The sequence below is a fragment of the Paralichthys olivaceus genome, chromosome 18, assembly GCF_024713975.1.
Source record: "Paralichthys olivaceus isolate ysfri-2021 chromosome 18, ASM2471397v2, whole genome shotgun sequence".
NCBI lineage: Eukaryota > Metazoa > Chordata > Actinopteri > Pleuronectiformes > Paralichthyidae > Paralichthys > Paralichthys olivaceus.
In genome coordinates, this window is record NC_091110.1 from 16,546,794 (window position 1) to 16,573,455 (window position 26,662).

The following is a 26,662-nucleotide window of genomic DNA, read 5'->3' on the forward strand; positions in this document are numbered from 1 at the left end:
GCGGAACTAGAAGGGCTCTTTGAGAAATACACTTAAATCTGTGTCCCTGTAATGCTTAATCCTGCTAACTAACAGACAAACAAAAACATAACCTCCATTATTGGAGGTAATAGTTTAGTCTTTCACATCACCTCCATCACCTCAGGGGTTTATTTAAAATCTGCATGATTGTTACACTGATCACATTTCTTCCCCAACCTGACACTCTCCCCTTCTCCCAGCTCTGGGCAATTAGTTTGGAGAGGGCAAATTGCCAATTCTGCAGAAACCAGAGCCAAGATTTAATAAACTGGAATTATAGTTCAACGCTCAGAAGAAATTCCTATTCCACTCAGCCAACTGGTAAACAGAATAATGAGCATTTTGATTTTTGATTTAGAAAACAAGAGTAAAGTCCTCTCTATTTATCGGGGGGCTCAAAGAATGGAGGCAAATTGCTGTTAAAATGTGACTCAATACAAATGGGGCTGTCTCAACTGTGTCTTTACAATTAAAAGGATAATGAATGTGTGTACGTGACACCTCCTACTTGCGTTTAAACAGATAATTGCCTGTGCCTGTATTAGAATGTTTTTTTTGTGTGTGTGTGTGCGTGCAGTGTACTCTATTAGCCAACTCCTGTCTCTGCCCTCCCACCCCTCTTTCTCCCCTTTTTAAAACCTAGCGCTCCTTACTTGCAGTATTGCATCACATATTCCCTTCAGACCAGATTTTACTGGTGATTTATGCACACTGTATCATTCAGCTGTCGGGAGAGAACATTTTCAAGCCATGCAGCTGACGGTATGCCCTCCCGTTTTAGGGATAATTTACAGCAAATGACTGCAGTGCAACAAGAAGCCACACTTGCCCCCCTACCCCCCTTCTTTTTCCCATTTAAACCAACTAAACTGACGGTATTTGCCTCCTCCCAGAGCGCACTTTTATTAGCAACGTCCGCTTGTGTACATGTCCCTCAACCCCAATTAATTTAGTATACTTAAGTGGTGGATTTGCATTAGACTGTGCTAGCCCTTGGAGTATGCTTTATTAGCGTTGTCTGGGTTACCCGCACCCCAACCGCCATTGCCTGCCACGCCACCCTTGCCCTCAGATTCAACATGCACACAAACACATTTATTTCACCGTTCGAAGCCAACAGTATTGCAGGAGTGTGTGTGTTTTTTTCCGCTCCACTGTGGTAGTTTATTAGCAATGTCTCCTTTGATAGTTGGTGTGCACGCTTGATTATGGCTGAAAGGGAGTAGGCCGGGCGCTGGGCCGGAGAGGAAGTCTGCCTAATGATATTAACAACATCCTTTATTGGGTAGCTACTGCACACGGAGGGAGGGAAAGGGAGTACATAGGCAGGGACGAGGGGGGGGGGTAGGCCGAAAGAGACGGGGAGAAGGGAGCTGGAAAGAAATGGGGGAGAAAAAATTTAGGGTGAATCAAAGAAACATTGTGTGGAGGGAAGGTGGGGGGGTGCAGGAGCTGGTTACCTTTTCTTCAGATTTAGCAAGAAGAAAATAAGGGAGGGGTCAATACACAGGATAGGAAAAAAAAACAAAAAACAGAGAGAAATTATGAGAGAGGGGAATCCCTACACAAGTGACCCTGACCCCAGTACTACAGTGGTTGGTAGTCTCACTCTCTGTCTTAATATATTATACAGAACCGTCGGTCCCTCTGTGCCCCTCTAATAGAAACTTTGCAGTCACATCACAAATTGCCTAGCAACTCTGCCTTGCTCCATCATGGAGGTCCACTGGGGGATTAGCTGTGTGTAAATAATGGCTAAGTGCCTAACAGCTGGAAAACCAGAGATACCTCAAAATATGTTTTAATGCTGATTTAAGTCCGGTTTAGTAATGTTAGAAAGTATCAGCGATGATCTGAAAAGTCTGTGTTTACCGGACTGTAATGGTTATCTAGGCAGGTGCTGTGGCTAACTGTGTAATACCCTACACCTCAGGGACGGCACTTGAGTGTTTTGTTGTAATTAGATTAAGATGTTTTCCTCTATTTATCATTTTAAGCTTCTATTTATAAGGATAACAGAATTAGGATTTGCTGAATGTGCCTGTGGTCAAAATGCTTTTAGGTCCTTCGTTTTCAAGCAGCAACTTGAAAATATAACAATTCCTCATTAAAAATGTCTAAAGACAACTAAACTTTGGTTAAATATTTTGTTGAGTTGTTTGTTTACATTATATAAAATGTTTCCAACCCACCGCTAGCCAGCTGAGTGTTTTATATTAGGACACACACAGAATGAATGAGAGCTGTAGGTGGTATTGCATACAGCTAAATTACACAACACACAAACACAACAGCTATATGCCACCATCACAGCCTGATGCAAAACCTCGGGGAGAGGCCTTGATTAACTGAAGTGACTGGCTCTCTTATTGAACCTGACAACTGAATCTGATCGGAGCAACTATGGGTGGAATGCTGTCAGGGAATGTGAGGCTGGTTGTTTGCACTGGTCGTCATGGCTCCAAACGCTGTAATTCGGTGGGAAGAAGTATTGTCAGGTTATGAGGGGGATAATGGCGGTGATATGTTCACCAGTTATTCTAGGGTAGGGAACATTGTTTGCGTTTGCACATCGATAAGCGAAAAAATAAGCGATGGAATTTATACATTGCATCAATTACAATCATTCATCTCTTCATGTTTTTGTATTCTGCTTTACACAAAGGGAGTCAAGGTGACAGGAAAGAGCATCATGTACACTGGCTCATAAACACTTGGGCATAAAGGACGTGTAGTGAATGGATTGGGGGTTATTTACATAACCATGTATAGAAAACATAATGAGTCATATCCACATGCCACATACGCTTACAGAGAAATAAACATTATTACTGTATTGAATTAATTAAAGAGAAAACTACTGAATGGGGACAAAGAAGGACTGAGCTATAATGTGATGTGATTTCTTTATTGCTTTGGAAAGAGAGGATTTCATATACACCCTAACATAACCCTGTGTAGCATTTATATACCTTAGCTTTGATAAGTGTGTCTTCTCTTATATTTCAGCACTAAATAATTACATATTCGTTCATTCCAAGATATATAGAGGTCCCATTATGGGTGGCTTGTAGCCTCAGTGTTGTATGGCTATCAAAGTGTTTTTTCAGCAGACGTTTCTGACGGCTGCTGCAACATATGCAGCAGCCGTCAGATTGAGGAAATAATTTCATGAGTGAAAATAAGCATCTCCTGATGTCTTTATGGCACAAATGAAACAAAGAAAATTGGTGAAATGGCCAATGATCCCGTCTGTCACAGATGATGAGCTCAAAAATACTGACGTCTGCAAAATGGTGAACATAAAATGAGGGAGGCATCGACTTGGTGCCGTACGTCAGTCAGCTGACTATTTGTCTGTCTACAGACAAATGCTGTTAGATTGTTGTGGCAGGATGAGAAAATTGCATTTCAAATCTATTGTATTCAATATGAGTCTTGTTTGTGTTATTTTGTGTTGCACAGAAGTCTTTGTTCAGCTCATAGCTCTAACTTCATCTGTGTTTCGTGTGAAAAACAACCTGCATCGTGTTTTTCATGAATATTGCAATGATGTGAAAATGCACACGCACAGCTCAGCACCTAATTCCCCAGAAACCAGGGGAAACTGAATGAGAACGGGTGTGTGCCGATCATTTAAGACGCACAGGGTCAAATTTGTAAGTTGACCCGAATTTTAGAATCCAATCGAACGCCATCACTCTCAGATAAAACAGTCAGGAAATGTGCATCTTTGAAGATTGAAGGCCTCACTGCTCTCTGAAATGTTAATTTCATTGAAAAGTTAATTTGTCTTGCATCATAAACACATCAGTTGCATTCATAATTCTGCCGTTGCCCAATCCTAAAACTTGTTTTGCGCTTACAAATCATTGATTTATCACTTCCTTCATGGCACCAAATCCCTTTATCACAATTAGGAACTCATCTCAAGCAAATCATATTAAACAAAACACTTTTTTTCCCCCCCTCTTTAACAGGCTTTTGTATTTAACGAAGCACAAAAAGCAAGTTTTTAGTCTATAGAGAAAACCATACATAGAACAACATATGTTAACAGATGCAATCGGAGGACAGTGACACTATTGCAAACACTCACCTAAACACATAGTGAACTATCACACATGCATGTTCCTGTTCACACACACACAAACACACACAGACACCAATTGACAGGGCGTTGATTGTTAAGCAGCACCAATCCTCATCTCCCACTAACACCCAGCGAAAGCTGTCACCTTGAGAAGCCTCGCTCAGCACCCAAAAATGTCAAGGCTGGCAATTTCCTCTATTTACCTTGGCGAGGTGCCTGAGGTCCCATACTCATCCCAGATGTGCGTTATTGTGTGCAGGAATCTTGTCTGTTTGCGGGCATGTTCTTCTCCGTACAAGTGTTTGTGTGTCTGTGTAGCACTGTGTCATTTCTGTTTGTCTTTATGAGTTCCAGCGTGTGTGCGTGTGTGTGTGTGTGAGAACTAGACAGAGACCGATAAATAAACTCATTCCCCTGCACTGTGTCTCTCTGTAAGCCGTGTCAGCATCTCTCTGCACCTGTGGCTAAGGAGACATATCAGACACACACAGACACATAATATCAGAGAGCACACAGGCAAACACAAAAATACAGCACATGCGTGAACTAAATGTGGTGACAACAACAGATGTCACTGTAAACAAACACTTTTTCACAAACGCTACTGTACATGCAGACACATGCGTTCACAGCGGAGTCACATGCAGTGACACATAATGTCAGACAGATGCACATTGGGAGAGAGACACCCGCTGGTCTGTCAGGGTTAGGATATCATTCTTTTCCCAGGATTTTCCCCCCAGGTTGAATGTGACTACTCTCCATTTCTATGTGTATATCTGTCTGTCTGTGTGTGTGTGTTTGTTGTGTGTGTGTGTATGTGCATGAGATAGAGCGAGAAAGAGAGAGATAACGCTGACTTATCTTTGACATGGAGCCAGAGCAGAAAATAGCCCCTTATCAGAAGGGATTGAAAAAAAGAAAAAAAGGAGAATAACCTCCCTCGCTGTAAATGACTTCAGGTTCCATTTGTGTGTTTGTGTGTATTCTTTAATTGCATCTACCATATGTTGTGTTACACTGCGTATTTATGTGCCATCCTGAGCATGTGTGTGTCTTATGTCTGCTCATTGTGACAGTTTTAATCTGTGTGATTGGAGCCTTTTACATAACTTCAGCATTACATGCTGTTCCAGAAATACAGATCGGAATGGGTTTTTTTTCGCAATCACAGCACCCATAAAATTACCACAGAGGTCACCGTGGAGGAGCGCCGACAATCGCTCGCATCGACCCGTCTCCAGAAGCCCAACGTTGTAAATATGGAAGCAGCCCTGGCAAATGCAGAACTGGACAGAGCATGTAAACTGGCTGCCTGAAGCCCCACAGTTCTACGGCCAACAAATCGATGCCTGGTGGATAAAACCCCCGCTCCAAACACCAGCTGAACACACCATCTGTTTCTCTGCGATCCCGCTCATTAGGGATAGGTATTTTAATTTGTTTTTATTTCCCTTGTCATTTTGTGGGCATCACTATCACCCCACTACTTCCTGCCATCGTGTTCCTATTGTCGTTTTGCTTTTTCAGCGTGGCGTCAGAGCTTGCCATCTTGTTGTTGGTACTTATTTATGGCTCCTTCACAGATTGTTGATTGGATCCCGTCTGCTTATTTCCCGCTTATTGTTTTATGCCTTATTTTTAGAAGCAGCCTTTATTGCATAGTCAGGGCATATTTGCTACATAAACTTCTTGACACATGGTAATCAATACCTCAATTTACCATATTTACATAAACTTCATGACATTAAACAATTCAAAATCATACCCAAAACCCTGAAGGGGATTTCTGCCACTGCTGCATTCATTATGTCGTCTTTTTTTTCCGGGGAAGACTCATTTGAAAACCAATGGGACCAGAAAGCCCAGAGGCTGCAGTCATGCTAGCCTTCTGCCATGTCTCCCTCCAGATGCAACCTTTACATGCTTCATCTGTGGCTCTCATTGCTCTCAGCAGCCTCCTGCAGTGGTGCCAGTGCTGATGGGCGCAACCAGAACTAGTCCCATCCACCTCAGTGTTACACAAGACACTACAGGTGAACGGTGTAATAGATATCACCAGTTGATTACTTGCATTCATAAATGTTTTGTCTTGCAAAAGTGCAAATGAGGCTTTATCGAAATATTAAATATGTCCTGATTAGCCGATAGGATAAAGCCAGGTTCTTAATTCTTGTTTAATTTTGTCAACACATTAAAGACAAACACTTCTATGCTCTATGATTTATTTGCTCTATAAATGAAAAATTCATTAGCCATGAAAAAAAAAAAAATCTCTAAATGTTCTTAGGAAGAAAATATTCTATAATTCAAGCTATGAATGATAAATGAACAAACACTAACTTAAAAGAGGATTTAGGAATACAACTGGAAAGTTTGTGTATGAGTCCTGGGGCTCAGAGTATGAGAATATACTCATTTGGAATAAAAATACTTTAAAATATATGCATTTTAATTTCAATCTACAGATGGAAATAGACAAAGGGTGGTGAAATTAACTACTACTGCCATACTGTGCATATATGATGGAGTTTAATTTTGGCCGACAATTAAATAAAATAAATCTGCTTACTTCTGATTGCCCAGATTGTGATTAGGCATTGCTCATGACACTGATTACACAATTTGTAAGTAGAGTCCGCATATGAGTTTGACAGAGAGAGAGCCAGAATGTGTTTGCACATGTGAATGCGCGTGCATGCTTTAGAAGTAGATTCGATTTCACTGTGAAGGCATGTTGAACAGTCGCTCAATTTCCTGCCGCGCGCCCAGTTTTCCCTCCCCATGACAAATTCCTCGATTTCCTCGCAACACATTCCTGATGCATTATTGGTCATGGACATTATATGGTCCCACATATTCTGTCTCTCAGACTCTGGGAAGTATCGGATTGCATGGGAGTTCATGCAAGCAAGGAAAAAAGAAAGAAAGAGCCATGCAACATGTAAGCCAGCAATGTTGCATCCACTCGTTGGGGAAGACGTAGAGTCTTGTTCAAGGTTTCAAAGAAGTAAGAATTTCTCTCTTTTTATTGCATTATTTACACACACATGATGCACCTTACGCTGCTTGGCTTTTCTGTTTGGCTAAATATCACTGCTGTTAAATAAGGAACATTCTCCTGCAGACAAAGATCCATTGACACTGTTGGTCCGCACTTGTAACGCAGTGGAAGTGAACGCAGCTTGTAATAACAAAACATGTAGTATCCCGTCTCAGTCCATTTAAGCAGATACATGAAAGACATTCAAATATTCTGCAGACTTTCCTCCACAAACACTGTTCTTTAATGAGGTTTTAAACCAGAGGCAGAACATTATCTGAATGAGTGAATGTTTGTAGTGGCAGTGGGGGAGCTGACATTGCTTGAGGCGTCCATATTGTTGAGGAAAGTTAAGGAGGTTTAGCTCAAGTGTGAAATCCATATTCAAGCCCTTCGGTTATGCTCAACTTGACGAGTTGCGAGTGTACGTGTGAAAGAGCGAGCGTGTGTGTTAGCATCTGTCCTTACTACTTTGTTGTAATGAGAGTTTTGTCATAGAATATATGACTGTACACTCGCATGAGTGTATCTCACTGGCATTTCCATTTAAATGTGTGTGTCTGTGATATAATTCACGACCTTCCACTACAGCATTAATCCATCGACTGGTAGCTCAAACAGACAGAAATGTAGGAAAAAAACGTCCATATGGAACTTATCTTAAGCGGCCATATTTCTCTGTTACTAGGAGCAATTTGTTTTAATTGCCTACTTAGAAGTAATATGGCCTCAAACTAGCATTTTTTTCCATAAAAACCTAAATGAAATATGAGAATGCCTATTAACTGCCGTGATTATGTTATAATAATCAGAAAATTGAAGTTGTCAAGACTGGAAAGCTTTTAGATGGTAGTTACACAGCATGTGCTATGTGTTTGTGTGTGTGTGTGTGTGTGTGTGTGTGTGTGTCTGAGTCTGTGGGTGTGTCAGGAAGTCAGGTTACGGTTACATGGTGAGTTTTTGTGTCAAATTTTCCCACTTAAATTCTCGATACAGGGAATTAAGACCTAGCTGTATGCATATCCACCTGCTCAGGCTATGATTGGTGGGTCCCAGTTGATTGCTTCCACAGAGATCTTCTAACAGAAACGGTTCATAATCTGTGATAAATACACTCCCTCAACACTTTATTAGGAACACCATTCTTTGAGGTGGGTAGAACCTCCTTTCTTGAAAACAGACCCCATGATTTGTGCCATTAACTTGGGCCCATGTTGACATGATTGCATCACATAATTCCTTCTGGTTTGCACATTCGGGCTGCAAATCTCCCGTTGCACCACATTGCTTTGTGACATGGTGCCTTATGATGTTGAAAGTTGCCGTGAGAAGATGGTAAATTGTGTCAAATTCACGAAGATAATTTTGCTCCCCCCATTCTGATGTTTGACGTCAACATTAGCTGAAGCTTCTGATCTGTATCTGTGGGATTTCATGTGTTGCACTGTTGTCACATGATTTGTTGCAACTGTGAATACTTTGAACACACAAACTGGTACATGGCTGCAACTCTTTGCATCATATTCACAGTCAAGAACTGTATATCCCCTCAGCGATGTTTCCTAAATAGCACCATGGCCTCAGCGTGCACCCTGTTCTGACTGGCTGGAGGGGTGCTAATTAGTTTCAAAATAATCCCAACTCTTATGTGCTAAAGTCTTTATACCAGAGCATATGAACAAACTTTCTGCTGAGTCAGAGATCCTTTTGCTGCGACTTCATTTCACTGATAAATGGCTATGAGTGAGGCTCATGGGCAGCAGTTTAATTGACTAAGCATGAACTTCAAATCTTGAAATGATCACCACATCATTCCTGCTCAACAAAGTTCCATCTCCATCCTCTACCTCACAATCCCTGGTCACAACAAATGACGACAGCTTCAGCTTCACTATGAGACAAACCGATCTTAGGGTGTTTTTACCCTCAAGAATTCTATGATCTGAGTCAATTCATTTCTTTTGGATAGATTTGGTTAGCAGTGCACTTTTGTGTGACCTATGTACGTAGTGTCTGCATTTTCTACATGGGCTCCGTCTATATCTATACTGGACATTGATTGGTTTGAAGACTTGTTGTCAAATTGGCGTTTTTCTCCTCTAACGTTTTGACTAAAGTGCATAGACGAGACCACCTCTTTTGTTTGGACATAATTTTGGTCCATTGGTCCAGACTGGGGCTCGAGGCCCCTTTCACGGCTGTTATTTTGGTTCAGACTAAACTGAGAAGTATGAGGGTCCAGACCAAACATTGTAGGGGTGAAAGCGCCCTGAGATGAATACTGCCATTTTAAGGTAATTTGTATAATAAGCAATAGCAAAACGAAGAAAATATAAAAATAGCTGCCCCGGAAGAAATGGGTCAAACTTGCAGCAGGAAAAAGAACAGACCTTTGAAATAAAAAAAAAATCTGCCACACTGCGTCTAGTTGGTTGACATTGTTCATATTGGACAGCACCCGAGGCTCCAGCAATTACATTTTGATGTACAGTGAGTGGTAGCGCTGTTTAAACATAATGTATGTGTATACTCTCTCTCACACACACACACACACACACACACACACACACACACACACACACACACACACACACGCACACACACAACAGATAACCTCTGTCAGGGGGGGAATTATAAATATTACTGGGACAAAAACACCATGCTCGGGGCTGCGCTCAACTTAGCTCTTCCAATTGTTTTTCATGTGCAAGAGGCTTTTAGAAGGCTTTATGTTCAGAAGACTGGCATAAGGGATTCTCACGGGGCTGTGACACCCCCATTAGGAATATGATTTCCACAATGGAGCACACACACATTACCTCAGAAACATACACCAGCTCCACAGTCCCCGCCCGCAGCAGCATTCACAGACTGTGCTTACATTGTGCCCCGAGATTCTGTGGAGCTCCAACTCAACATCGCTCTAGTAGTTAAACTTCTAAACTGGATTTTGCATCACGGCTCCTCAAATGCAGAAACCTCCATTATGGCGATTTATTGGTCAAGGAAGTGGCGAAGAGACCGTCTCATTTTGAATGCAAATGCCTGTGCGTTGCTCTCAGCTTCCCCACATCAGCACGGATTGGGATGATCGTGGCACTCTCCTCTTTTGAGCTTCATCCTGTGCTACAAGATGTTAACCAGGTTTTTAAATAGATTTCCAACGACACAATAGACTGTACAATACATGTTTATTGACTCCTTACTATCCCCCTAATCTCATTTAAAAAGAACAAGATCTACATGGGACAAATGGGGATCTGTACATTACACATTTGTGTATTCAGGAGAACAATATTATCAGTGTGTGTGTGTGGGAGGCTGGCATCAGTCAGTGGCCAATCAAATCAGCTCCTCCAATTCCCTTCAAAAGCAGTGCACTCTCTGCCATGAGGCAATGACAGTTTTATTATGAAGTGTCCTGGCTTTGTTCTTCTAAGAGGAACAGAAAGAGGTCTGGATACTGTCTTCTTGGAGGTGTAGAGTTGCGAGGCACAAAAGAATAATACCCTATGAATATTTAAGACTGTAAATATACCTCTAAGGGCAGATGATGTGTCTTTTTTTGAGTTGAAATCATTGAAAGTCTGGTCACTATGTGCAATTCAGTTTTGACACTTAATTGCAAGATAGATTATTAGAATTTGGACAACAGTAAAATATTAAAGGCTGAGAACCGATCTTGGATACTTTCATGACTTTTTAAAAAATGCATGTATGCATGTACATGTATTCTCTTAGCACAGAGTTGCCTTTGCAGGGTTTTCATTTGTCAGTGTCTTAAAACCAATGAACACGAAGTATGCCGCCAAAAAAATATCCATTGTGCTCAGTTGACTTTCCCATGAATCAAATAAATATGGGTTAAGTCATGACACTGTGGCATGACTGGCTCACTGATGACTTTCATTGCGCAGAAATAGACTTCACAGAACCACAGTGTCTTGTGATAGAACTTTGTTTCCTTAGGTATAAATAAAATTTTTCAATTATACTGTTAAATTTTGATTGAATGTGCACTGCAATGGAATAAAACAAATCTACATTTTAGATCAGATTTAATCTAAAAATCTGATTTGTTTTCAAGCTAATTTATTGATAATAAAGCCAATTTGTACGAACATTCATCTGGTGGCTTTTAAGTATCCATGGATTTCTATTGGACTCAGCGGCTGCCTCTTTCTTAGCCCTCCTGGTGAAAGAGAAAATACAAAAAGGCCACCCTTGTTGTATTTGAACCTGACAATAGCAGACAGATGTGATATTCACTGCTGTCTCAGAGGGGACGGAGATTACACCCACTCTTGTCTGCAGAAGATTTAAGGGATAAAAAGGGAAGAACTGCCCCACACAGTGTTACAGAGACAAACATGTTTGGTCTTCCTATGGTAATGGTTCAGTCATTTTCTTTTCTATTTTGGATCGACATGAGAACCAGAACAATCTGCCGCCTCCTTGACAGAGAAGTCTCCACATTATGAAAGCACTCGCTAGAGCAAGATTATTTTATTATAGTTATTCTTTTGACTTTTGACTATCACATCAGTAGCAAGCTTAAGACCTCTTTAATTATAGTATATTCAGGATAGTCAAAGAAATGCTAAAGCACCAATAATGAAATAAACGCTGCATTCTATTGTTGAACCTTCTTCACCGCTAACCTGTTAGCGAGAGAGCACAAGAGATCATTCCATCTCAAGACCAAGAGAAGCAAGTAATTTAAAAAGACAATTCAATCAGCAAAATGAAACTGTGAAAATGAAAAATTCAGATTTTGCCTTTATGTGTGTGGTGGACCACAGGTAGATAGAAGAGCAGAATTCCATTTACAGAATGTGAAATGGGTAAAAATGTGTACGTGTTAAAACTTGGTAACTCGGTCTGCACGTTAAAGTGAATTTCAGATTGCATTTGGCACATCAAGCTTTTTAAATGTGCTGCTGGAAGAGAGTTAAAATTTGTGGAGGTTTTATTGATCAATCGAAACATAAAAAGCATAGAGAGCAATTCAGGGATTGAGGCAGAGCGATAACAGCCATTTCTGTGCGATTGTGCATATCCATACAGATTGTGGGTTTGTGGATTGCTATGGACTGGGCTGTCATGTTACTAACATATGGCTGATACTGCCTGTGAATTGATGTTTGCACATGAGTTAATGGAGACCCTTGCTCATGGAACTGTGCATTAAATGGGACGGCTCCATTACAACAGATCACATCAGTGTTTTTATGTTTTTTTGATGATACTTTAGCTTTAGTTTTTAGCGGAGACATGAGGCGAGCGTTTATTCTGCAGTATTCATCTTCTGTTAACAGCATAAATGCAAACAACCATGTTTTACATTGTAAATGATGAGGTAGCAGTCACACAATACAAAACTTTATTCTATTGGGGGTCACGTCACAAGAAAGCTACCATGTCTATCTGTAAATGTTTTGCGGCTTAGTACAAAAATGTACATTTCTGTTAAATTTACATTTATCCAATCTAATTGAAAAAGTTTAGAAAACTAGCTTTATGCAAATATATCTTAGCAGTGTTAGGTGAACTAGTGCTGTTAAATTCGCCAAGATGTCGCAATAACAGCAATGATGAAGTTATAATTCAAGGGATGTTGACCCCCCTCCATAGATGAGACACAAGATCTCTTAAATTAACATACTGAAGTGCAGAAATGGCTGCATACATCAGCGGGTTGCCATTACAGAGACGTGGATGAAGTGGCCAGGGGCAAGAGGCATGGATGGGGTGCGAAAGGATAAGTGGAAGTGAAAATAATTTCAAAGAATCAGTATGGCACACATATCGTGTGAATTCAAGAGGGAAGGTGCGGCTGAAAGAGGTACGAAGAGAGGTAAAGATAGAGAAACGCTACTGAGGGATGTTTTGGAGGGAAATAGACTGGACTGAGCATGTATACACAAACAGGCAGCGACAGAAGAGAGAGACGGATAGAGATACGAGTCAGGCCACCAGATGGTCTAATGACCACAGGAAATATTACAGCTGGCAACCGCACACCAACATTAATGACACCAGTCATTTAAAAGCTCTGAGAAGAGCCGACATGTGCATGTGCGTGTGCGTGTCATACTGAGGGTGTATGTGCAAGGTCAAGGAGTCCTCCTAATTATTCTATAATCACTAAAAAGGCAACGTCTGAGGACGTTTTAACCTTTTATTGTGCGGTGAAAACGCTTCAGGGGTTATGCAGGGCTAATGTATGCAAATGTGTAGGTTTTTGAATGTTCAGGAACATTTCTTCATGGTATTAGGTCTAGATTGCCATGGCTAATTAAGTTTTAATTCGTGGTCACACCAGCATTTAACACGGTAAAATAAAAAATAAATCATATGCAATACAATCAGTGCAGTGAGTGGATTGGCTGAGTTCAAATCAGGCAAACCTTTATTTGCAGATTTGTCGAGCTGATCAACAGGGAGCCATCTTGAGGGAACGGAGAGGCCAAAGAGTTCAAAATGGACGACGCTATCATTAGCGCTTTCGCACCATCCAATGCGTCACAAAAGAATAGTTTGCAAACAGATATGACACTTTGTTACAAATCAAACTGGACTTTAAAGATGTGCAGTGCGGCTTTTCCAGCTGCTAAAAGTTCACTTTACCTTTATACTATCAGCTGCAGCTTGCACTAATGTAACGCTGGGAGGCATTTGTTTTCCTGTGGGATACGAGCCATTGGAGGAGATGCTTTGAATGTGCAGGAAAACGTTAATGAGCAACACGTGTGATTAAAGTGTTTTCATTGCTTTATTGGCTCGTTATTCATCCCCTCAAGGTGTAGCACAAGTGAATCGGATGCGGAACTAAACTCTTAACCATCGCCTACGCTGGGACATGTGTTTTGAGAGCACCGTAAATATTCAATCTCATTTTAGAATCCATTCATCCAGTAGATCAATCCCTGAGCGAGCGGAGGGATACAACCTGGACATTCTGCCCTAAAGCTGACATACACACAACCATTCATGCTCACAGGCTCACATTCAACCTATGGCCAATATAAGGTGCCTGTTAACCGAGCTGCATGTCTTTGAACAGTGGCAGGAAGTCTGCATACCTGCAGAAAACCCACATAGATGCATGGAAACACCCTGGGCGACCCAGACAGCGCTAACCAGGGCACCATCATGCCACCCTTTTGATGGATGACGTGCATTTAAATATATCATAGAAATGTAATTGTTGAATTCATCTTATTTTCTTACAAACCCTGACATTTTCTTACTTGCCCTTTCTCCCTCTCCTCCTCTGACTCTCTGCCTAATGCTTGTCTAATGTCATCCCTGGACAACACAAACAATAAATCTGTTGTATTTATGCACTGTGCAGCGTGTGTTGCTTTTCTCCTTCCTCTCTCTATCTCCCTCTGTCTCTCTCTCATGCCTCTCTATCTTTCCTCCCCTCCCTGTCTCTTTTATCTCTCGCGCTCTCCTGGGTCTATATGAAATATTCTGACCAGCCTCCTACAGTGAACACATAATTAGAAACCACTGAACCGTGACTCCAACACGGGGGCTTTTCTCCTATCTGTTTAGGGAAGGTGAGGTTCAAGAGTGAGGGAGGGTGGGGTTGATTGTGGCGGTGGGGGGTGCTGTAAAACATCTTCATGGTCAGGAATACTACCCTGGCCTGAAATGGTGGTGTCCTACAATACATTTGGATAGATAAGGGGGGAGCGGGTGGATGAGGAAGAACGGATAAATAGATTGATTGATGGGGCATGAGGGAGAAAGGGAGAGGGGAGGCGTCGACAGTGAGATGGAAAGAGAGAGTTATGGCTCATCTCCATTAGCTGGGTTTTCCACAGGCAGGGCGAACAGTGGTGGGGTTCTTCATTGGGTTCCATCTTCATTAATAAGATTTCACCAGATTCACCAAACGAGACCAGGACTTTTTTTTTTTTTTTTTAAATATGAGGGCTTCTGTGGCAGGAGAGCTTAAATATCAAAGATACAATCGCTGCCATCTTGAACTTTTGGATCTAAAGTACTGTTTGACCAATCGGGCAGACACTCTATGTTTAATATATGGAGCCAATTGGGGCCAACTCTGACTCTCTACGAACTGAAAATCTGCCTTTATCCTGTCACCTCTGGTCAGATGTCTGAGTCTGATGCATTGAGGCATCACTAAACACCTTTTACCTTTTCAGCACAGAAATGAACTGAAAGTGATGGAGACTTTACTTTGGCTGCCTGATACCCAGCTATGAAATGTAGAGTGATTTTTACGGCGTCATTGCGATTCTTCCGACTCACTGTGGTCTTCAAACGATTCACCGTGACATCACACAATGACTCGCCTTATTATGGTCGTTTATAGCCGTGCTGTGAGGTCATAGTGTTACCTTGTTACAAAGCCTGACCTTCGACTTACACCGGCCACACTGAGCTGTAATACGAGTCCACAGTGTCGTTTTTACTTTTCCCACGTCTTTTATTGCTCTTTGTGATGTCGGAGTGTAATTCACCAGACCTTGTGTGTGTGTGTGTGTGTGTGTGTGTGTGTGTGTGTGTGTGTGTGTGTGTGTGCACTCCTGTAATATGTGGCCACGGTGTGACTTTTACCTGACTTTGTCCGTCTACAGCTTTATTATGTTGTCGTGGTGTCACTAGCTAGTTATGGTTTGTGCTGACGGCTTATTAGACGTATTAGGAAAGGACAGAGGCGCCTTTGGGACAGTTTTCATCACCGTCTGTCCTTGGACCACGCGGACATTCACACATTGTCACACACGACGCTGCGGACACACACATGCAGAACCTCATATATAAGGACATATATACACACGTGACGTACTCGCATGCACATGCACCCAATTTTTATGAGTCCTCCCTTTTGGCTATAGCAGTAAATGAATGTCCAGCAGCTAAGACTGTTAATTAACATTTATGGCGGTAGATGACCGACTGGATCTCGCACCATCACATCAGAGCAACCTGAGTATAAAAATCCAATCTTGGCCCCTGACTGTCCGCCAAATTAATGATGCTGCTTCATGATGTTGATCCCTTTCTTAATATGAATCTAAACGCTACCGATTCCTTTTAGGTATTGATCATATATATATACACATTTGGTAATTGTTTGTCCTCCTGGGCCATATGCATCTGTTTGTGGAGATATAACAGCATATGGGATTTCGTGAGGGTCAATTTGTGTATTCAGTAGATTCCGACATTTCATCCCATCAAGATTCACACTTGTCACAGCAATGTACAAAAAAACATGAACGACTGAACATATCCAGAGGAACTGATAAAAATGTTTAAAAATGCAACAGAAAGTGGAAAATCAAATCTTGGATCCTCCTCTCTGGCTGGATCCAAACCAACATTCAAAGCCCCACCGCTCCACCAAGTTAGCTGCAGATTGGTTCGCTGCTCTTTTGCATAATCCTTCAAACAAACAAACATACAAACAGGTGGAAACAGAGGCTCATTGGAAGAGATGAAAATCCATGTTGCCTTTTCCACTTATATTCATAACGTTGCCTCATCAAGAGTCACGACATAATTGCATTTAATACAGAAAAAAAACATTGAGTGTTTATGTTTTCGAGCTGATGATTAATTTACTGCTTTAGTCGCTTATTTTTGTTGGTCGTTATCTCTATAGTTTCTCTCGATCCTGCACTTAGCGCCTCAATATTGTGATGCAATACAAAACACTGTCACCAGCTTTTCTCTCATTCTCCTTTTTCTTTCCTTTTATGACACTCACTCTTTCATTGATTACACCCTCTCAGCTTTTTCATCTCACAAAGGACTAAGTCTGAACTATATATACCCCCCTCCGCAGACCAGTCTGCCTCCCTGAGACACTGATTACATATACAACCCACTGTGGGAGACAGTGTGTGGCAAACAACACACAGAAACTGCACCAAGGCGATGCAAGAGGAAACCACATTGAACATGGATACAGATAGACACACAAAATAAAACATATTTTAACAGGGAATTTGTGAATGAATGAGCAATTTCTATGCTTAACTTGGGCTCTAATGATACCATTACTTATACCATATATTATTAAATGATTATTATTCATAGTAGTAATAGTAGTCGTCGTCTTAAATTAATATTTAATTCAGTTTCCCCGATTATACGTCTGAATGTCCCACATACTGTGTATCCAAACAAAACACCAACACACACACACTCACTGACCAAAATATTTTCATATTTCCTGTTTTTAAATATAAATCTCATCGAGGTGAATGGACAGTGGAGACAGACAGAGATTGTACCACGGAGAGACAATTTTGACAATGACTTTGGGGCATTTAGGGATAAAGTTTCATTGTCAGTTTGTGTGGCAGCTTGAGGGGATGAACATGAACCACAGGACAGTCTTTTTGAATCACGCTGTTTTCTCCTCTTATGTGTGATGGGCATGGACCATTAGTTCATAATTGGACCCCATGATCAGTTTCAATGATGCTCTTCCACCCCTATGCACAGAGTTAAGCCCCCTGTTGCATGCACAGTGTGCACACATACAGTATAAGCACAAAACAACACACAGATGGCAACACACTCAAATAACAATCTGAGTCAATTCCAACAACAGCCCCAAATACCTATCTGCCAATCTTGTAATAGTGTTTTTGTCCACGTCTGCTTTTCCTCTGGCCAAAGAAAACTGTGTGTATATGTCAGTTGGTGTGTTTACAGTCTGACGGCCACAGATAAGGTGGCACTTATCTTATCGTGCAGAGCCAACCCAACCTAAACCTGCGCAAACCTCAGGTGTTGCAGCGGGCTGGCTTCTCCCCAAGCATCCCCTCATTTTCATGTCAATTTCACACCATTTTGCTCCCTCAGTCTCTGCCCTCCCTCCCCTCTGTCTCTATCCCTCGTTTTGCTCCCTCCTTCCTTTTGATCGGCAGTTAAGCCCATTTTAGTCCGGTTTTGCCTCTTTGTTCTCCCTTCATCCCTCTCTTTCTCTCCCTCCACCCCTTTTGATCTCTCTTGGTACACATCCACATGGCCTGGCGATCAGTCTCCGCCGTCTTTGGCCAAGTTTGACAGCGTATCCTATCCTGCTTATAACCGCTTTGCCTGTGACTCTGTGGATTTTATTTTTTAATCTTTCCCTCTCCCTTTCTTGCTCTTCCAATTTTTTTAGTTTCTCTTTATCGCTGACTCCACTCGCAGTCATCCAGGAGAGGTTCACTCTGGCATATACCACCTCACTCATTTTCTCTCTTCCCCCTCTCCACTTTCTGAACCGTCCCCACCACACCATCATCCATTTATTCACGTCCCAGCAGAGATGACAGTCTTTTTATCAATCTGCCAGTCATTTCCCCCTCTTTTTTCTCATACCTCCTCTCTATCTCTGTATTCCTTCCTCCTGCATTGCCTAGGGATGCTGACACTCTTTAGTCACTCTTTAGACTGCCAAACTGAGCTGTGGGGCGCGCTGTGCACGGAATTCTATTTCACTCGGGTGGTGATTTACATCTGTCAGTTGCAAAGCTTTTAAGAACAAGTTATTAAACCAGGCATTTTACATGTAAGGCCCTATTTTATTGGCAGAAGGTCAGAGCAGTTGTTGCATGTACTGTATGGGCATCACCCTGCACACCTTGTTTAAGTCTACCTATATGTGCAGCAGTGCAAAGTGCAAAAAGGATGGGTGAAGGTGAATGGAAACTGAATACTGAGCTGATTAATGAGTACACTCTTGGCTTGTCACATCACTGGTCTCATCTCTCTTAAACAGCTGTGCCAATCACAGTGACGCATGGCGACAGCAACCCAACAAATCATGTTGTGATGCAGTGCAACACAAAGTCAACGCACAGCCACACAAATCTGCAGCAAAAGGCTGAAGATGTGGGTGTTTTTAACTGATTGATTTATGACGATAGAAGCAAATTCTAAATAAAAAGACTATATTTGAGTTTTAATTCTACCGTTTATCATGTTTTATCAAATCTTAAAGTCTAAAGCGAAAGCTTGCACCATGAAGCAGTTAAGGAGTTCATTATTATATATATTATATTATTATTAGTGTCGGTGTGGCTGGTTTGTCTGATGTGTTTCTGACATTAATATTGTCAGAGCAAAATTTTAAACAGCCCAAAAATTATTTGACTTTCAATCCATTCAATCCTTATTTGACTGAACCATCCGCCTCCGCTCTCCTTTTGCATTTATCAAAATTCTACTTTGATGGGGGGGGGGGGCAAATGTCAAAGTCAAGAAATTACAAAATGCTCTGAGCTGCTTCCTCTAGTCTTTGCACTGCCACAGAAACAGGGCCCCTAAGATTATAGAGATTTATTTATTTGTCTCAACTCAACAGGGAATAAATGGTTGTGTTAAAAACTTGAAGCACAGTTAAGGAACAATACAGTCAGTGATGGATTATTTCATCTCCTGCATAATTTAAAATGCTCAACTGATCACCTGCTCTCATCACAGCAACAATAGGCGACATGCAATTTGTCGGCTGGTCAAACATTAGCTACCGTATCTTCCCCCTGATATTTTAGAATTTATTGTCATAAAACTCTGGAAATCACATCATAAACAATTTTATCTCCTTCCTCAGTCCTTCTCATTAACGTCAGACAGCTGGTTTCCCACTTTGCTTAATCTACCATAGGCAATACAGAAAAACATTTAGTCCCTCTGAGTCCCGCCACTTCATCTCCCACCAAATATGACCATCTTCGTCAAACTCTCTGCCCCCAATCTATTAAATAAACCCATTCAATCCACGTTGCCTTATATGTCTCCTCCCCCTCTCCTCTCTCTACCCTTCACTCCCATCTCAAGACAAGTCAGACAGTTGTTATCAGTCTGCCAGAGGAGAGAACACAATTAAATGTTTTAACCACCGTCCCTCGTTGTTCTTCCCCTTTTTCTCTCCTCTCTCTCACTTCCTGCCTCTCTTCTGCTTTGACTGCCTTTACATCTCGTGGCACAGAGGCGGACGCAGTGATGAGAGGAGTTTGAATCTCCTGAACGTCCCTCTGGGGGTTCACTCTCCTCTCTTCGTCCTTCTCACTTGCTCTAGGGTTCATTATTTTTTTTCTCTCTTTGAGATTCTTTGTTTGTCTCTCTCTCTGAGCTGATAAGATGAATTCTGGACGTTTTGTAACAAGCTTGCTCCACATCATTTGCAGTACAGTGCAGAAGAGGCTCCTGCAGTCACAGCAGTCACAGCAGTACTGGCAACTCCTCTATGGAAAGTAGCTGAGGTCTGTGCAGAAAGTTGCTAGATTTGTCACACGGTGCTTTTTGGAATTGCTTAATGGGCGCGAAGCAGTAAATTTAGCGACAAAGTTGGCAGCCTGGCCTGTAAACTGCAGCCTGATGATGTACTGATGCTTCCCTTCCCAATATCAATTCTGAAGCTGGACGAGTTGCCTACTAATGTGAAACCAGTGCATTTAAGACAATAACAACTTCTATAACATATTTTAACAGCTTAATGCGACAAAGGAAATTAATTGATGCCATTTTAACCGGGAAAATCTGTGTTGTATTGTCTGAATATCTCATGTTGTGATATTATTCATCATCTGTGCTTCTGTACTGTACCGACTGCCAGTGAAGGATTTGCACATGTAGTCAATTTTGGCTTTAACCGCCTCTGTTAGCTGCCTCATTCGCCTTTAACAACTTAATTAGAACCAGGTCAGTCGTTGCACAGGTTGTCCCGACTGTACGCTAGGCAAACCATCAAATGTATGCAAAACATCTGGGGCCATAAACATAAAAATCAACACATTATATATTCGCCTTATGGTGCATTTGCTTAAGTGTCACTTAAAAGCTCCATACTTAGCTGGTTGCATATTAACACGTACACACACCCTAACATTACTTTGTTCACCCTCTGTCTTTTGCTGCCTCTGTGCGTGGCAGTACAAACTGTAGCGGAGTCCTTCCCCTCCGTATATAGTGTAACTGAACCAAACCATCTCCCACCATCCCTTCTGTTTTCATTACATTACAGTTTGACAGAGAGACCCCCACCCACTACATTAGAATAGGCAGCAAGAACAGGATCCAAGATAAAGCATCTGCTGCAGTGATGTCAGATGACAGTTATGAGGCAGATTACGAGGCTTATAGTCTGAACTATCTGCCTCCAGTTTGCTCGCTTGACCTCTGACATCTCCACTGTGCAATCCTTCCCCACTCACTGTCACATTTTTTATTGATTTTTCCACCATTATTTGTTCAGACTTCTTTTTGTGTGGGTTCAGGTTGATTTTAAAAGCTCTACCATTGATCAGCCGGCACAAAATGCTCATATTGAGACTGGTTTAAAGAGAGAATAAAAGTTTTTATTATTCATTTGAGTTTGTCTGTCCTTGGTTGCTGTTGGGTCTTTGTCCATGATGAATCAGCATCTTGAAAGATCGGTTTGAGCAATTAAATGGGGTCAGGGTGGGACTAACGTCACACTCTTTTCTTGAGTATTTACCTATTGAAGCTTTAATTTTTCATGATTTCTGACACATTTGTTTTTACCTGATTACCATTTGACCTTTCCTACCTTACCTTCCCCTCGTAGCATCTTTTTTATTTCAATGTCAGCAGCATCAGCACATCATTATCTTATTATCTTTGCCAAAGAAGTTATGATTAAGTCTAAAAGGACTAATTATTTATGATTACGTGCAATTTGATGCAGATCTTGGGGATTTGCTTTCATTAGGGGAATGTTGGGCCTCAGGGGGAGGTATGCACTCTCTGAATGCTCTTCTATTAAAAGACATAAATGAGACATTCAAACTAAACTACACTCCTAAACATGTATCGCTATATTGATCATTGGACACCTTCGCTCCCAGTAGATTCAAGCTAAGCTGTGAAACCTCATTTAGTTTCTCCTTCACTTTCTTTGTAAACGTGGTCTGCAGGTTGGTCTGTTTTTTGCAGGTTTTTTGTCTCTCCATGCTCTTTTAGCGTTCATCTTCTTAACCTGATCCCCTTGGCTGCTAATAATAGCCCTGGCTTCAACCAAACGGCCAGACAAACAGAGCAGAAGGGAAGAATTGGGGGACTGTTGGTTGGATTCACATTGGATTTTGTGCAGTGTGCAGTTCGGTGGCTTCTAGGTCTCCTTTTAGCCCATTGATTTATAGTAGGAACTCAGCCAGGGTAACCTTTTAATCCACTGTCTGTATTTTTATTTTTTATTTGTGCCAGGTGTTTTTTTTTTTTTTTACCCTAAGATTCACCCACGTTTGCCTCTCGTCAAACTTTAGAATTGTTTGACAAAGAAATAATATTGCAGGTATTTGTCTGTCTGCGTAGAATCAACTATATCTGTCTTCAGTTACGACATGTTCTGCAATGAAAGAAGCATGTTAAGTCCGCTGGTGCAGAGTGACGGGTAAAAAATAAACTGAAAGAAATTCTAAAAACACGATGTGCAGAATTGTGTTATAGAAAAGTAGAGAATACAATTCGACCTCATTCCTAAAAGCTCCTTGGTACTGAAGTCACAGACTAACAGAAAACAGACAAATGAATAAATGCAATCCCAGCTTTTGGCTTGTGGCTGCTGTGAACCCGTTTTTTGTTTTTTCCTCTGTAATCCCTTATCCCTGCAATAAACTCACAATGCAGTGAAGACATCTGTTTGTTAAGTGCATTATGTATGGCCAGTAGACATGGCAAACTCACTTACTGAGCAAGCTTGATAACAAAAACTGGATGTAATAATTAAAATTGACCAAAAAAAGGGAAAAATATATCCTGATTAGTATTTAGTTTTAGTGCATGTGCTTCGGTTACAAAAGTAATCCAGTGTTTGTCACAAAACCCATTAAGACTGTCCCTTTGTGTTGTAAATTAAAGACCCTCCAGGTTGTCTGCTTTAGCATTTGTCGGCCCGAGATCAAAAAGGGTGGAAATGCCGGCTTTGAGACAAACAATTGGTTTTTGTTTAACACCTCAGCCCGGATTTAAAATCGTTTGAAAACATTTTCCATTGGGCGGCAACAAAAGTCTACAAAATGTACTGGTGTTCAGCTCATGCGGTGCATATGTAACCCTGACTGCCAGCAATTGTTTCCATGTCAGATCTCTTGCCTGTAGCATTTACATCCCCTGAATCAGGATGTACAGGCATGAATTTCAGATTTCACCAGGCTTCGGCTGCCCACTCAGAAGGAAAAGCCAGACGCGCTGCGATGTTATAGAGCTGTGATCGAACATTATTAAAAAGTTTGGCGTTTGCATATCTGTTGCTGTGGAATCGGGGTGATCTGCTGTTACGGGGGTGTTGAAAAGACACACGCTGAGTGCCTAATTATCTCTCAGAGTTTTCTCTCACTGTTTGCATTCACATCTATTTTAATCCATCTCTCTGTAGTAGCCTCGGTATATTTAGCTCTTCCTCTTATTCTCGCCTGGTCTTTCTTTCTTGCATAATATTGCTTCCACTCTCAACATAAATAAATTTATTCTTGGCCTTCTTAATACCGTCAAGGTCCCTATCTGCTCTGAGGCCTGTGGGATTTGTTTTTTGCTGATTTCCTTGGTTGTTTTGTTGTTGTTGTTTTCTCTTTTTAGTTTAGTGTTATTATTACTCGTATGTTCTTAGCTGGCGTGAAATCCCACTGCGTCATCTGGAGAGTTGTGGAACTGCTGAGTTGGAAATGTGCAGCTGGTGTCAAGGTCTGGAAGAAGGAGAAAATAGTGGGGGAAAAAAATAAAATAAAGAAAGGTGTGTTTGGGGAGAGGCACAGAGAGAGAGAGAGAGGAAGGGAGAGCGAGGAAGAGTGAGATGAGGTGGAGGCAGGAAGAGGAAGAACAAACGAGAAGAGAGACAGCGAGCAGTTTTCTAAAAGGCGATGTCTCACACGATTGCATGTTCTGCCATGTTGCTGCACAGCATCAACAATAAACAAACTCACCCCTCTCACTGCCAACTTCTTTTTTTGTCCGTCTCTTCTCCCCCTCTCTCCCTCTCCCCCTCTCGCCTCCAGTCAAGTTTTTCTGGAAATAAATAAATAAATAAATAGCCTTTCAGCCACTGATGGATGTAGAGAAACCAAGAGGCACTGACTCAACTCAACACATAGAAAACAGCCTAAACATGTCCGAGCTGTGATACTGAAGTCAGAATGTAATGTAAAATGTAAGAGGGGGGGCCGTGACAACTGGAAACTGTCAATCTGTTCCACTGAGGCACCATAAACAAGGAGGCAAACATATGTAGCCTTAGCAGTTCAACTTTATTTTTTTATTATGGAATGCGCACAAGGGAAACCAGCCCATTACAAGTAATTGCAGTGATAACAAGAGGATTTAAAAAGATGCACAGCAGCCATAATGTGTTTTCCTGTCATCCATATTAAGGAACACTCTTGAGACCCTTTCTGGCTGTAATGACCTCACCTTATGCCGTAGGGACGAGACACTGTGTACTGATTATCACCTCCAAGCTCCAAGAGTACATAAGCCTTTTCTAATGAGTCAGCAAACTGTTGTGTACAAATAAATCGATAAATGCAGTTTCTATTTTTATTTTTCATACTGTGAAAGTTCTAATATTGAGGTTTTAGTCAAATCAGTTAACCCACTCGTCACCCTGCAAACTAGGCACAATGGTTTTTCTTTTATTCTATTATTTTGCAAATGGACTGAATTTATATAGAGCTTTTCTGATCTTAATGACCACTCACAGCGCTTTACACCACAGGTCATACATTCACACAGTGCTTCTATATCTCTATATATACAACTTCTCTATCACTCATACGTCACATAACCTAAGGATACTTCAACATGAGGACTGGAGGAGCCTGGAACTGAACAACCAAAATGGCTGTTTGTGGGCGACCAACTCCATCTCCACCCTGTGGCCTTTTCCATTTCTCTTACAGAACATGGTGTTCCGCAACTGCCATGATGCTTGTCAGCGTTGACATGTAACATTTATGTACTGCGGTCAGAAAGAACCAGACACTTGAACATATTAGTGTTCTAGATTTAGTTTTTTTCCCCCTTTAGTGTTAAAAAAAAATACTGGATTTTCTGTGGACTAGATTTGTATTACTCATTATGTCATAATTATCTAATTGTCTTTTGGAAAATCATATTTTTAATGTTCCCTACCCCTGCTTTAATACTCCCATAGATCAAGTATACTACATTCAGTTTGGGGTACTTCTGTAAAGTGTAGGCGTTTAAATCAATTTTTTTTTTTTTATGCTGTGAGATTCGTTTAACTTCCCACAGACTCTCATTTATTCAGTTGTTGTCTTGGGGTGTGAATATATTCTGCTGTTGGGAAATAAAATCCCCATCTACTCCATCTCATTGTCAATAATAGAGATTAAAATGTAACTCCTTTGTTTTACAGATGCTGTCTCGTTAATATTTAAATCTTTTTTAGTCTTTGACTCAGTTACACTTAACACTTTAACTTCCAATTAAATTTGTCTGTTGCCTTTCAAAGCTCTATTTCAGGGTTTGACCTTCTTTATTCCATAATGCCCCTCTCCCCTATTTTCATCTATCCTCCGGTGATGGCATTTTTCTTTGCAGCTCTCATATTCGACACTAGACCACTTAATCAGCAGTGTGACGCGGCTGCGGTAACAGCCGTTTTACAGCGCAGCAGATCTGGCTGATGTGCGTGGCGCGCTAAGCTACCATGAAGTAGAGCTGGTGTGGCTTTATGTGTGTGTAAGTGTGTGTATACGTGTGAGAGTGAGTGTGTAGCAGACATTGTGGGAAGCGTGTAATAGGCTCACCTGTCCCTCGCTGCAGACTGATGGGCAGGTGGACAGAATGGAAACCAGATGGAAAGAGGGAGCGTTGGAGGAAGGAGGCGAAGTTGGTGCACAGAGTAGATAAGACTTCGCTGAACTCCCTGCGGTCTGGATACATATATTTAGATTTTTCATTTACTGTTTAAATACTGACTGATTGAATGCCATTTAAAAAAGGAGCGGTAGAGTGGTGACATTGATGACGTACTGCTGGGACACATTCATGTTGTTTCTTGCTTCAACTGCTCTAATTTTATATAAAACATTTTGCAATATGGGACTATTTGTGTTTTCTGTGCATGATCGGAGTCAAGTAAAGTCTTTGAAAGCAATAAATAAAGATTTTATTACATTCTCCAGTCCTTTGGTTGCTTATATTAACCCTTCATACATCCCTAATTCAAAGTTTAAACTTCCTAAATATTGGATCAGTGTTCTTTGAACTTTCAGTCAAATAATTAAATAATTTAAAGGCACAATAATTTTTGCTTTTGCAAACCTAAATCTGTTTTTGACTGACTCCAGATCAGATTAATGACTCAATGTTGTTTTATTACAGGGTGAAGAGGAGGATTGTTCTGACATTTCGTCCTGTCCAAGGTGAGATCTATTTCTTTTTTTCCATCAGATATACTGTAGATGCCTTTGCTGTAGGTTGAGTACACTGGGACTTTGTTTGTTTTTCTGCTCTACTGTTTTTATCTCGTTGAATTTAGA

At 41.2% G+C, this 26,662-nt stretch overlaps 1 protein-coding gene across 4 annotated transcripts in view; it reads left to right on the forward strand.

Annotated features, from left to right (window-relative positions):
- cntfr (ciliary neurotrophic factor receptor) overlaps positions 1 to 26,662 on the forward strand; it is a 198,614-nt gene that overhangs the window by 22,716 nt on the left and 149,236 nt on the right. For 3 of the 4 annotated variants that reach the window (XM_069513854.1, XM_020104218.2, XM_020104217.2), the window contains exon 2: positions 26,505 to 26,545. In XM_069513854.1, coding sequence (XP_069369955.1) covers positions 26,505 to 26,545 — 41 coding nt within the window. Of the gene's footprint in view, positions 1 to 7,105; positions 7,125 to 26,504; positions 26,546 to 26,662 lie in introns of those variants that run through there. The other variant, XM_069513855.1, reaches the window with a different exon arrangement.